The sequence below is a fragment of the Cheilinus undulatus genome, linkage group 16, assembly GCF_018320785.1.
Source record: "Cheilinus undulatus linkage group 16, ASM1832078v1, whole genome shotgun sequence".
Taxonomy (NCBI): Eukaryota; Metazoa; Chordata; class Actinopteri; order Labriformes; family Labridae; genus Cheilinus; species Cheilinus undulatus.
In genome coordinates this window covers 4,980,733-4,995,035 of record NC_054880.1, presented here as the reverse complement: position 1 = coordinate 4,995,035, position 14,303 = coordinate 4,980,733, and the positions used below count along the sequence as shown (strand labels likewise).

The 14,303-nt window shown below is 38.0% G+C and overlaps 1 protein-coding gene across 4 annotated transcripts in view; it reads left to right on the top strand.

The window, feature by feature from the left end:
* The first annotated feature begins 590 nt into the window (after nucleotides 1–590).
* The window catches only part of LOC121523774 (gastrula zinc finger protein XlCGF57.1-like), a 13,941-nt gene continuing 228 nt past the window's right edge, over nucleotides 591–14,303 (top strand). The window contains exons 1-8 of one of the 4 annotated variants that reach the window (XM_041808806.1): nucleotides 598–736; nucleotides 2,553–2,781; nucleotides 4,978–5,046; nucleotides 7,800–7,868; nucleotides 8,056–8,124; nucleotides 8,468–8,536; nucleotides 8,842–8,910; nucleotides 12,259–14,303. The exon at nucleotides 12,259–14,303 is cut by the window's right edge and continues 222 nt beyond it. In XM_041808806.1, the coding sequence (XP_041664740.1) occupies nucleotides 2,694–2,781; nucleotides 4,978–5,046; nucleotides 7,800–7,868; nucleotides 8,056–8,124; nucleotides 8,468–8,536; nucleotides 8,842–8,910; nucleotides 12,259–13,850 (2,025 nt within the window). In that variant the 5' untranslated portion in view covers nucleotides 598–736; nucleotides 2,553–2,693 and the 3' untranslated portion in view covers nucleotides 13,851–14,303. Of the gene's footprint in view, nucleotides 737–2,552; nucleotides 2,782–4,977; nucleotides 5,047–7,799; nucleotides 7,869–8,055; nucleotides 8,125–8,467; nucleotides 8,537–8,841; nucleotides 8,911–12,258 lie in introns of all 4 variants that reach the window. The other 3 variants (XM_041808807.1, XM_041808808.1, XM_041808809.1) reach the window with 3 other exon arrangements.

Sequence of the window (14,303 nt, the reverse complement as noted above, 5' to 3'; positions counted from 1 at the left end):
ATTCTTAAAGCCCAGGTTGTCCTGAAAAAAAAAGGGTGTATAGAGCTTGACTGCACCACAGGGTTCATGTTTTAGAGGCTTTTAAAGACAAAAATTCCTGAAGAGATATGGTGTTTGAAAAATAGCTTTATATTGTTAAAGAGCAGGCTATAGTCAATTTGCGCAATGATCTCTGAAACACCTAACTACTGATTTGGTCCTATATAAATAAAACTGGCTTGGCGTAAGGACGACTGGGTCTTATAAAATGACAAAAGACTTCTAAAATTATTAAACTTGATCCTGTTATAATAATACCATTGTAAGACATGGTTATGAGCTCAAACTAAGTATGAGAAATTTTAACCTTGAACTATGTTTCAGTTTTGTACTTTATAAAAATGTTGAAAAGTATGATAACAAATATACTAAATCCACAATTAATAATTACGGTAAACAATGTGAACTTACGTGGGCTGGTGTGAGCCATGACACTCAAGGGCTGAAAATGAGTCCCACTCCGGCCCTGCTATTTTCCGACCTACGTAGCTGACGCTAGTTTTATTTTGAAGGCTCAGGAAGTAGTGTTTTTATTTCCGGGTTATGGCGGCTCTCCCCCGCTGAGTATCGACCGTGTGTTCAAGTGATCCAGCGTTCTGTAGAAGAGAAATCCTCGCAAAGCGCTCAGAATTGACCTTTCTCCTCCTTGTTTGACTCTGTGATGTTTCTAAAATGATCGGCTTTCAGGATCTTTCAGGTTTATTTATTTTCTTCTTCTCTAAACTTGTTTCCTGTAAATGTTTCAGAGTGGTTAGCCTTTAGCTTCGGTTTACATCCACACAAGCTCCTGATAACATTTTTCACTGATCTACAGCTCTTTGTTCACTTACTCTTGCACGATGTTTATTGTGTGTACAACTATTGTGAGTGAACATTAGCACTGAACGTGCAGTAAATGAGGTTTTAGCGTCACAGACGCCGTGTCTGTGTTTCGCTGTGAACCAGGGCCTTTAATTGTTGTAACCAGGGGCGTTGCTAGGGATTTTGGGGCCCCAGAAAGAATATTACACAGGGCCCCGTTTAACGGCTAGCCAAGCAACAAATGTAGCATCGTTTTTACAAAAATCTTTGGATTGAAATGTATTTTTGAACCATAATTTCTGGATTTATGAGCAATTTTTTTTACAATGGTTAAAATAAATTTATTTGCATTGTTTCACAGTGCTGGACTATACCATTTTGACATTTCAGAGAGAGGAGCAGGTCCCCCAGTATTTTATTTCATTCTTTTTGATCCAAATTTCTGTCAATTGATTTAGTTGCTTTTGTTTGAATAATGACACTAATTACTACAAATTAAATAAAAACACACTTTTCATTCCAATCTTACGAAGGGCCCCTCCCTACTGTGGACCCAGGTAATCAGTACCCTTTTACCCACCTGTGATACGCCCATGGCTGTAACTAACCAAGCTGTGTGATGCTATTTTATTTTTGACTTTTACACTTTACAGTGTTTAATTTACAGTGAAGTAGTCAGGAGACTGTGCATGACTCTCAATTTTAATTAATTTTATTTAGTTTTTAATTTTGATTGATCATATGGTTTTAATTTTTAAGGTTTTAAGACAACACAGGAATTTTCAGTTTTTTACAATTTACGATTTTTCTATTATGAATTTTATTTGATGCTTTTTTTAAAATTATTTTTTATTTTTTAGAAAGGACTTGTTATTTTATTGTTCTAAAACCAGGATTAAATACACTTGTTTTTAGATCTCTTTTTATTAAAATTTATGTTTTTTTAAGAGTTCAACAGATTTTCAAAATATTTAGTTTTAGATTAAAGGCATATCGTGTTTTATTTCTGGCAAGAGGAGCACCAAGTTTACAGTAAATATAAGCACAAAACAACTCATTTTTAAAAATATACAGTACTGTACAGAAGTTTTAGGCATGTAGAGCGCTAACAGTTCTTCACAGGTCCTGATGTTCCACAACCCTGGGCTGAAGAGAGGAGGGAGGGTGGCCAGAGTCTGCGTCGACACATTTGACATGTACGTGTGTCGCTCAGCAGCCAAGGTCAAGCTTAACAGCACTTCTTTTGTCCGGGCCTTTGCACCCCTGGTAAAATGCCCAGCAACCACCAACAGTTTTCAGGTGCTTAGAGCATACACATGACAACCAGGGGGTTGTGGCAACCCTCCTACCCGCCCTAACAGTACCCTAGGCTATGTTTAAGTGCCACATCTACCCATAACTGCACCCTAAAGCTGTGGTTTTTGTTTTGTTTTCATCAGATTATTTTCCCATGCCCTTGTTAATGTACAAAGACATCCAGCGCATGACCTGGGTCGTGTCAATCTTCCTTCCCGCCCTATGGGCCCCTCAGGTGGGCGTACTCGCCATTACACGCCTTTCTTCAGCCTCAAATTTCTGCCCAAACATGCCTAAAACTTCTGCACAGTACTGTATATACTGCATATAAAAAACAGTTAAAAATTTGTGGCTGTTGGTGACTATGAATTGATTAACTAGGCTTACTTTTTTGCCACTCCTTTTCTTAATCCCAGACCTGCCCCAAGTTGAGAATCAGGACTGAAAAGGACTTCTTGTCCTGAGCTGTCCTCACAGGAACCACGCCATTGCTGCTGCCACTTCGTAGTTACTTGCTTATTTGCTTGGCACTACTACTCCCAATTCACTTCGCCACCATGCCGAAGAGGAAACGGTTTTGGCTCTCGAACATACTCGCTAGAAGACAGAAACTACGACGGGCTCAGGAGTCTGCTGAAGCCACAGGTAAGCTTCTTCACTGATGTACTTACTAGAGGCGGGAATCTTTTGGCACCTAACAATTCAATTACGATTCATAGGGCTACAATTCTTGATGCATTTTTTAATTTTTCACATTTCTGTGGTCTCACTGTGTCAAACATAATAAAAACATTACATTTGTGTTTAGAAAAGAAGAGATCATTTCAATTACCACTACCCTCTAATGCAGAACTTAACCCTGCTCAACCAACGAGTCAAATTGTTGAAAATTATCTTTGCAAGAGCCACGATCCAAGCGGTGAAAATTGGCAATTAAAATAAGTTAAAGGTGGCAAAAGTGGTCCAAAAGCGGCTAACACTGGGAGAAAAGTGGGGAAATGGGTGGGAAGTGACCAAATGAGTTTGAAAGTGGCAAAAATGTTGCAAAAATTGTGAAAAGCGACTAAAATGGGCAAAAATCAGGAAACAGGTGGGAAAAATGGGCAAAAGATGTCATTTAATTGCAAAAGGCAGCCTAAATGAGTGAGAAGTGGCAACAAAAGGGGCAAAAAAACTGCATAAAACAGGATAAAAGTGTCAAAAAAGGAGAAAAGTAACAAAAAGAACCAGCAATAATGGGCTTAAAGCAGCAAACACTTGGAGAAAAGTGGCAAAAAGGGCAGAAAGTGGCAAAAATGGGTTAAAGTGGCATATAAATTAGTCACAGGCGGCAAAAATGGTCCAAAGTAGCAAAAACATGGAGAAAAATGAGTGAAATGTGAGAAAAATGGGCAAAAATCAGAAAAAAGCAACAAGCAAAAAGCATGAAAGAATGAAAAAATGGGAAATTAGTGGCATTTAATTGCCAAAGGCAGATTAATTGGGCAAAAAGTGGCAAAAAAAGGGGGCAAAAAAATGCACTAAGCTGGATAAAAGTGTCAAAAATGGGCTAAAAGCAGTAAAAATTGAATTAAATTAGCAAAAAAAATTGCAAATAAGGGCAATACAAATATGTAGACAAAAAATAGAATAGAATTAAATTTGACAGTTAAAGCCCACTGTGTAAATGTGGGAAACAAACTGATTAATGTTACTTGCAATTAATAATTTCTGAGGTAAAATTTTACTATTTTGAGGTTTTCTGGGGGAATATTGGTTCAAATTTAGACATAAAAGAGCCACAATCCGTCACAAAAAAGCTACACATTGAGTATCACTGCTCTAATGGAAGATGTGTGTAAACTGGAAATGTACGATTGCACTGATCCAAAGGTAGCAGCGTCCTTTCCTTGTAACAAATCTGAAATTACAAACATAAAAATGTCCTTTTTCTCAGATGAACTAGTAATCTAAATCTTGCTGTTATGCGCCGTGGGACAGAGGTCCACCTTTTTGCTCCTGCCATTCCACATTCATACATTTAAATCATTAGTGATTATCAATAATGCGACATTTATAAACCAATTCAGAATCTTTCACCTCCACATTATGATGCATTAAGAATCGATTTTTACTTCCACCCCTAGTACTCACATTATTTCAGGGATGAGGATTAAATTGTTAGCCCCCTGTGAAAATTAATTTTCTCTCTAAGTGCTTTTTCAAGTCACAACTCAAACCCTTATAATTTTAGCCCTGGTAGATTTGCACACAGAAATAAACTTATGCCATGAAACTCCATAGTAAAATAATGTAAGCATCCAAAATGAAACTAGGATGTTTGGAAAAGATGTGTTAAAAAGTCCTTGCTCTGTTTAACAGCAATTGGAAAAACTGGGATTTTCATAAGGGGGTAATAATTTTACCCTCATCTGTAATGAACTCTAATGTACTTGGAATATGGTACATTTTGCTAACTTACTACACAACAGAGCTCCACTACTGTACACTGTACATGATTTTGCGTTACATGCTACTGCTGACACCCACTTCTACATGTATAAGGTTCGAAGCATTGCTTATCCATGTGTATGAAGTTTAGTATTTATTTGTGTCTCAAGTACTCTTTTTCATGTTTCCAAATCTTTCCTTTTGGTCATGACATTTTCTATCATGGTAGTACATGTATGTCTGTTTCCTAAACTATATGGACTGATGTTTTCCTTTGGAAATGGCTTTCATATGCCAGGTTACATCAGTTTCCTTTCTGTGGCATAATATGCTAGATTGTCCTTGGTGCAGCTTCACATGTTCGTGCTATTTATGCCCTGTGTTTTTTTAACTATCAAATGTGTTTTACAGCTGCACGCCTTGAGGCTGATAGACTACGTAAGCAACAGACCAGAGCTTTGGAAACACCTGCTGCCACAGGTAACTGTCTTCTTTGATTCAAGTAAATGTTTTTTTTTCCGTGTCATTATGTGCACATCTGCACACTCAGCAGTTTCTTGTCACTGTTTACAGGCATTATTGTGCTGCACATTTGCTTTCTGCCTTACATGCCATCTATAGACCTTTTGCACACATCACTACAATGACAAGTGGATGACAGAAGAATCAATGTTAACAGCTGTTTACTTTAGGCTACAGAGCTTTTTTTGGTCAATAGTTACACTGGAAGTATGTTTTGGAGCATTTAAGTTTACAGAAAATGACAACACAGCATCAGCCTACTTCACACAAATGTGTCTCTGTCAAATGAAATAATGTACTTATAGGGCGCTCACAGAGAAACATGAGAAGAATGGACTGAAAGAGGCATTTCTCTGTACACAAGCTGTGATCTTAAAGCAAGGCTAAATAACTGGCCCCATGAATCCCTCGGAGTTTACTGTTTTCTTAAAACGTCATAATTTGATGATCAAACTAGAGAAAAACTAACAGACGTGTGCTGTTGATAACCATATGGCATGAAGATGACTAATATCCTACATTTAACTGCAATAAAACAAAAGAACAAACGCTGTGATTCAGCAACATGTATGCACTGCAGCAAGTCTGGGGACAAATATTTCCGTCCAAAACTGTAGAAACCAAGTCCTTCCAAAGAAGCTGTGTTTAAGGTGTGCCAAAAAATACATCCACAGGTGTGCCTCCAGTTAATTTAAATGTTACCAATTAACCCATCAAAAGTTTCCAAAGCCATGACATCATCATCTGGGCTTTCCCAAATTGTTTTAAAGCATTGTAATCTTAGCATAAGCAAACTTCTGACTTTGAGGAAAATAATGAAAAATCTACAAAAAAAGAGCTCACTCATTACACCACATTCAAAATTATATATTTTTTCCCTGATTTTCCTTTGTAGTCAATGCAAATGACAGTACGTATAATTTCAAGCCATCAACTGTTAGAGCATTACAAACCTCCCAATTAAAACTTTTTTTTTCAAAAATAAAAACTCAAAATGCACTGCTCCAAATTATTAAGCACAACAGAGCTTCAGAACATTTTATTGGTTGTAAAGAACTAAAAATGGTCATTTGTTGAATTTGCAGCATTAGGAGGTCATATTTACTGAAATCAAAAGCTATTTCAATCAAAAACATCTTAACAGGCAAAGTTCCATGTAAACATAGGAGCCCTTCTTTGATATCACATTCACAATTCTTGCATCCATTGAACTTGTGAGTTTTTGGAGAGTTTCTGCTTGAATTTCTTTGCAAGATGTCAGAATATCCTCCCAGAGCTGCTGTTTTGATGTGAACTGCCTCCCACCCTCATAGATCTTTAGCTTGAGGATGCTCCAAAGGTTCTCAACAGGGTTGAGGTCAGGGGAGGATGGGGGCCACACCATGAGTTTCTCTCCTTTTATGCCCATAGCAGCCAATGATACAGAGGGATTCTTTGCAGCATGAGATGGTGCATTGTCATGCATGAAGATCATTTTGCTACAGAAGGCACTGTTCTTCTTTTTGTACCATGGAAGAAAGTGGTCAGTCAGAAACTCTATATACTTTGCCGAGGTCATTTTCACACCTTCAGGGACCCTAAGAGATCTACCAGCTCTCTCCCAATGATTCCGGCCCAGAAAGTGACTCTGCCACCTCCTTGCTGACGTCGCAGCCTTGTTGGGACACGATGGCCATCCAACAACCATCCACTACTTGGCTGTTTGTCTTTTTTGAGAGAAGATTTGTGGACAGGAGTGTTTATTAAGCACTATAGCTCTCAATGCATAGAATGTGTGATGTCACGTGCAAACAAAAAACCAATGTACTTAGATTTTAATAAGCCATGCTGTTGTAGTTTGGTTTGGCCAAAGGTTCAAGGAAGTTGTTAGGAGGAACAGGAGACTTCATTTCCCCAGAGGTGAGTTTTTTATTTAAAGTGATTATTAGGTAACCCATGTTAACTTCTCAAAAACAACAAACGTTGAATGAAAGTCAAAGCAAACTAAATCATAATTACATTAAAGTAAGGCATGTGTTAGAGGCAGCACAGCCTCCCTGTCTTCCCCCCTGCAAATGCAAACTCACAGCTTTACAGACTGCTCAATTACTGGATTAGCTGCAGCTGTGATGGACAACTTACTATAGGGGGAAACCCACATTTCTCTAAACACAAAGAAATGAAACAAATTCTGAAATTAACCTTAACTCATTTACACAACTAAATGGCTTTAATTAGACAAATGGCTTAAATCTAATAGCCAAAAATGCATTACATGCCCCAAAAGAAAACATCAATCAAAAAGGGAAAAACCTCTCTGTTGGTCAGTGATGTCTGTGATGACATAACCAGAGCTATAAAGAGCCAGGAAGTGCTGGACCGGCCCTCTTTGGCTGCCAGACCGCATGCCACACTGAACAAAAGAACAAACAAATGGGAGTATGCACAAGGAAACATGATAGTTAATGAAACTAAGACTAAATAAAAGTGATTTAATCAACGCAAAACTGTGTGTTTGCTTTAAATTACTTTGTGCTTTGATGTGAATTGTAACTTAATGCTGACAAAAACAAACCCTGGATAGTAAGTGCTGCAATGTTACAAAAGCAAAAGTAAATTATAGCTAGATTAACAAATATAAAATATGTGACGTGATACCTAATGATTTAAGTGACAATGAGGTGAATAAGGAAGAGGTCTCACCCACTTTTCCACATCTGTCTCCTTAAAAGCTGCACGTCGTGAGGCTAATCGACTGCGTAACCGACAGGCCAGAGCTTGGAAATCATATGCTGCCACAGGTAACTATCTTCTTTCATTCATCTCAGCGGGTGTTTTTCTCTTTCATTTTGGCCGTAGCTCACAAATCTGTGCACTCTGCAGTTTACAGGCATTGTTGTGCTGCACATTTGCTTTCTGCTTTACATGTACACGCCATCCATAACCAATGAACTTGGATTTTAATACACTTTTCTGTCTCCTTGAAAGCTGCACGCCGTGAGGCTGATCGGCTGCGTCACCAACAGACCAGAGCTTTGGAATCACCTGCTACTGCAGGTAACTATGTCTTCTTGATTTTAACCCAAATGTTTTTTTTTTTTTTTCTTTACCCTTGTAGTTTTGGGGTTTTGCAAAATAATTCTTCCAAGTGCAAAGTAAATTAATATAAACATCCAAAATAAAACTAGGATTTTTAGAAGTTGTGCTAAAAAGTTCTTGTTGTGTTTAACAGCACTCAGGAAACACTTTACAAGACTGAAATTATTGATGGGCTAGGGGTGGGGGTGGGAGGTAATTTTTAATTTTTTGTCCTCATCTGTAACCCTAATATACCAGGCATACATTACAATTTGTTTAAGTTATTGCACACCTCGAATCAACTATCAAATCTGTTTTACAGCTGCACGCCGTAAGGCTAATCGGCTACGTCACCAACAGACCAGAGCTTTGGAGTCACCTGCTGCCACAGGTCACTATGCCTTGTTAGAAATTTGCACTTTGCTACAAATGCCAACAGCAGTGCATCATCATGATGAAATGTCACAGCATCAATGTAACTGTGTGTCCATGTCAAATAAATGCTGAATAAATAAAACAAAATTCAAGTAAACAGGTTTTCTGTCATTTTGACCGTGGCTCACACATCTGCACACTCTGCAGTTTCATGTCACTGATGTAATGCACATTTGCCTTCTGCTTTACATGTAAATGTTATATTTAGTACCTATAACCAGTGAAATTGGATTTTAATACCCCTTTCTGTCTCCTGTAAAGCTGCTCGCCGTGAGGCTGATCGTCTGCGTCACCAACTGACAAGAGCTTTGAAATCACCTGCTGCCACAGGTACCTATGTCTTCCTTATTTCATCTCTTCTTTTTTCAAGTGTTTTTCAAAGTGCTTTGCACAGTTGAAAAACAGTATAAAGAAAAAATCATTGAGAATAAAGAAGATGTTAGTATACAAAATATGTTAATAGAATTAGCCCAGAAACAGATTTTAATGTTTATCAACATTAACCATTAAATGCAAAGACCACTTCTGCTAAGCCATTTTTCCCCTGAAAGTTTGGTTCCTGATGCATAAAATATCAAACTCTGTTACTATGTGTTAGCTAAATTTTTGAAGCACGAGGAGTCAAAAATGAGTTTCCCTAAGGCAGAGGTGTCAGACTCAATCATAGCAGGTGCCAGATTCTGGATTTATGAGAGCCTAACAGGGTCAACATTTAACCATAACTGTCAACCTCATTTTCACCAGTAATGAAATATGAAGAAACAGCACTGATAATAAATCATTTAGAAATTCAAAAAAGTAAAAATGATAAGTTTAAAGGATCAAATCTGAGAAAAAAATTCCAACTTATCAGTACTAAAGATCAGAACACGATATTTAAAATAGAAAAATAATGTTTTTAAGAGGAAATTTACGAGTAGAAAGTTAAAATAATAAGTCAAAATACGAGATAAAATTTGAAATCATGAGTTTAAAGGTAAAATATGACTTAGAATTTTAAATTGTCAGTCTGATAGGTCAAAATATGGGATTAAAAAGCAACAATTAGGAGTTGAAAATGTCCAAATATGAGCTAGAATTCAAAATGATGACTTAAAAAATTAAAAATATGACATAAATTTAAAACTGGGAGTTTAAAAGTAAAAGTTATTAATTTAAAATGTCAACATATTTTTAAAAAATCCTGTTTTTAAAAGTCAAAATATGGCATTGAAAAGGTCAAAATATGATTTGAAATTTAAAAACTGGAATCGAAAAGATAAAAATGTGACATATTAAGTCCAAATTTGCAAAATGGAAAATATGAAATAAAAACACAAATTAATTTCTTTCCCCATGTTCTTGACTTTTTATGAAATCATTCTTACTCTTTACTCTTTCAGGTTTTTATGGCTTAATAAAGATATTTTAAATAATCAAGTTAAATTTTACATTTTCATACTGGAGGAAATCTGCAGACCTCATCCTGGTGCACCAGTTAGAATACAAATATGATATGATCATGGGGTCCGGATATAATGGTTCCACAGGCCAAATCCAGCCTTGAGTTTGACACCCCTGCCCTAAGGGGACAATAAAGCAAATCCTGTAATATTGTGCCATATGTTATTGTACAAATAAGGGCAACTTGTATGTGGATTTGACATCAGTTGTTCTCACTTAAAATCAAGCTCAATTTTCAGTAATTAAGTGCATCTCAGATAATCTCCTGCATTGTATGATGTTTGTTAAAGGACAAGTCTGCCAGGACTTGAATGTCTTTTCCAGAAACAGTCCTGAATTTCATGTGTGACAGAGGGTTCATGATTTTCCTACTAATGCAGATTTACGCAGCCATGTGCTCTTCAAAGCTAAAAAGTTTTGTGTCTCGAACATGCTGATTTAAACACCTGTTGCGCTCATAAAGATGCAGTTTTGTGTAAGTCAGCTGAGGCTTTCCTGCAGCTCCCATAGTTGTCGCTGTTACATGTTTTCTCAGACGCTGCAATCTGTGCCGATGCAGGAACAGACCCTCTCCATCATCACTGATAATGACTCTGTCTGTGTGCTGATGGAGGCTTTAAACCACAGCAGGAACAAAAACAGACTGATCAGATGTTTCTTTTTTTAACTTTCTGAGCTGTCTTGGGAAGTACAACCTCTGCTGGACCTTTTTATCAGATAGTCTTTGTGGGAGGTCTACCTCAGGTCCCAAGAGATATCGTGGATCCCAAGATTTTAAAGGTGTCCACAGCAGACACTGTACTGTTCAGGATGGTGAGAGGTTTTAGAGTAGGCAGTTCCTCCTGAAGTTTACTGTCATTGCCACAGTCTTGAGGGGGTTCAGCTCCAGGTGGTTCTGACCACACGAGAGGACCAGCTGTTCCACCTCCTGTCTGTATGCAGGCTCCCCACCATTGGATGAGACCAATGATAGTGGTGTGGTCTGCAAGAGTCAGGAGTTTCACCATGAGGGGAGCAGAAAACTCATAAAACGCAAATAAGAAGAATGATCAAAGTACAGAGGAAACCACCCACAGGGCTGTCTTGGATTAAAACTGGATTTAAGCTTGATCACAGACAACCTGAGCAAGAGCAATGGCCTCCTGTTCTTCAGAGAGATTATTGAATAACCATCCAAACTGCCTGACCATGACAATGACAGTTTTATTGTGAAATGCTGCCTGATCTAATTGAAGTTGCATACATCCAGAATATCAACAGAGTGACGAAAGTGGTGATATTTCAAAAAAATTACTGTCATTTCTTGATTTTTGACATACATATCAGTCATCTTGATATTTTATGGCTTCATGGCCTCCTAAGAACTTGAATCTTTTCCCCCAGAATATGATTTGAGCTTTCCTCAGGTCCTAAAACAAGCTATGTAGAGCATGCACATTTAAGAATTCATGGGTAGAGGAACAAAGGTAGAGAGCTAGTCCTCTGTCCCACAGCAAAGATGGAGTATGCTTTGCTCATCCTGAATCAGAGGTCCAGCAGTGTGCTGGAGCTTCTTCTCCAGCAGCCTGGAGTTAAAGGTTGAGCAGTAAGTTATGCATATTTAGTGAGCGTCTGAGTGAGGCATTGCAATAGAGGGAGAACTGAGGCGAATGGGATGGGGAACTATGTTAACTGATAATTTAAATAATATCATAGAGCCTGTGGGTCTTCTTATAAAACACAGTGCATTTGAGGCAGCACTGCTCTTAAATATGACCTGTATCATGTATGCTTTTGTCGGTATCGGCAGCAGCAGGTAACTTGCTCTTCATCGTTAACTTTTGAGTATGGGTGCTTGCATTCCAAATGCAGAGGGTTATTCATGATGTAAGTGGATGACATTGATCTCTGATTAGAAGTTGGCCAGAAATATAAAACAGCAGGGGCATGAGTCTCAATCTCAAGTCTATGTTGATTCTGAAGCCTTTGAGGGCTGAGTACAAGTCAAGTCTTAAATCCTTTTTATGTGCTCAACACCTTTTCTCTTGTTCTCTCATCAGAACAGTTTAATAAGGTAGAATTTCTTGTAGCGCACGCGACATGTACTGTACAGTCCTGCAAGCTCCTCCAACACCCAGGTTTTTGCCTCTGCAGCTACTAACATCTTGGCAAATCTCTTTTCATGTCAAGTATTACTTTTACATGTTTGTTTTGATATAAAAAAAGTTTCACTAAACATGTGCTTCTTTATTTTAGTTTTTCCTGTGGAGTTCTGGCAGCTTTCAGTGAGTGAAGGAGAGGTTACGACTGAGCAGCAGGAGAGGTGCACCAGTCTGAACCAGGAGATTACTGAGCCTCCACACATCAAAGAGGAACCAGAGGAACTGTGGTGGGGTGGTAATGAAGAAGGTATCAGCATGCTCACTTTTGATCCAGTCCATGTGAAGATAGAAGAAGATGAAGAGATACCTCAGTCCTCACAGCTTTATCAAAGACAAACAGAGCATGTGGAGAGTAGAGCTGATGGAGAAGACTTTGGAGGACCAAGATCAGCCATGTACTATGATCCAGAGAGAGATTTACAACCAGCAACTGAGGTCAAGAGTGAGGACCCCTCTGGGGCGGAGACTGATGACAGTGCTGATTGGATGGAGAAAACAGAAGACCAATCAGTTTTAACTTTAGTGGGAAACCTCAAAAATAAGATAAGAAAGACTAATAAAAAATTACATCATTGCTCTGAGTGTGGTAAAATATTTAACCATACAGGTCATCTTAGAGATCATATGAGAATTCACACTGGAGAGAAACCTTTCAGCTGCTCTGAGTGTGGTAAAAAACTTTCCTGTCAAACAAGTTTGACCAGACACATGAGAATACACTTAGGAGAGAAACCCTTTGGCTGCTCTGAGTGTGGTAAAAGATTTTTTTATCAAGCAAAGCTTACCAGACACATGACAATACACTTGGGAGAGAAACCCTTTGGCTGCTCTGAGTGTGGTCAAAATTTTAATCAAAAAAATCATCTAATTAATCATATGAGAATTCACACAGGAGAGAAACCCTTCAGCTGCCTTGAGTGTGGTAAAAAATTTATCCGCAATGAAAGTCTGACCAAACACATGTTTGTTCACACCAGACAGGAACTCTTTAGCTCCATTGAGTGCAGTGAAGGATTTAACCTTAAAACTCAAGTGATGACACATCAGAGAACTCACACTGCAGAGAAACACTTCAGCTGCTCTGAGTGTGGAAAAATATTTGGCCTCAAAAGTACTTTAATCAGACACATGAGGATTCATTCAGGAGAGAAACCCTTTGACTGCTTAGAGTGTGGTAAAAGATTTAGCTTTAAAAGTTCTTTAACTAAACACAGTAGGATTCATTCAGGAGAGAAACCCTTTGACTGCTTAGAGTGTGGTAAAAGATTTTATCTTAACAGTAATTTGACCAAACACATGAGAATTCATTCAGGGGATAAACCCTTCAGCTGCTCAGAGTGTGGTAAAAGATTTACCCAAAAAATTTCTCTAACAAGACATATGATACTTCACACTAAACAGGAACTCTTCCCCTGCTTAAAGTGTGGTGAAAAGTTTAACCTTAAAAGTTCTCTGATTTTACACAGGAAGATTCATGCAGAAGAGAAACCCTTTCAATGCCCTGAGTGTGGTAAAAGATTTAACCTTAAAGGTAATTTGTCAAAACACTGTAGAATTCACACAGGAGAGCAACTCTTTGACTGCTTAGAATGTGGTAAAAAATTTAATAAGAAAGGAAATCTGACAAGACACATGTTGGTTCACACTAAAGAGAAGCTCTTCAGCTGTGACAAAAACTTAGCCTGAAAAATTTTTGGGGTTTACACTAGAGAGTTCATACAGGAAAGAAACCATTCGACTGCTCATAGTGTTGTAAAATATGTAACTCTAAACATCAGCAAGCACATATGAGAATGCACTTGGGAGAAAAGTTCTTTAGCTGCTCTAAGTGTGGTCAGAGATGGACTTGACGATGTGCTGTGATCAGACATATGTTAGTTCACACTAGGCAGACAGCATTTTAGATGCATTGGGGTGTGGTAAAAGATTTAGTGTTGAGAATACTTTGATCAGCCACAGGACAAACCATACAGGAGAGAAATGCTTGAGATCCTCTGAGTATGGAAAAAGGTTACAACTATTTTATCTTTCCAGACATTTGTTAGTTCACAATAACGAGAAATTCAAATGATTTAAATGTGGGGAAAAAAAGATTTAGCCTTAAGAGCAATTTGATCAGACACAGGATAGGTCATACAG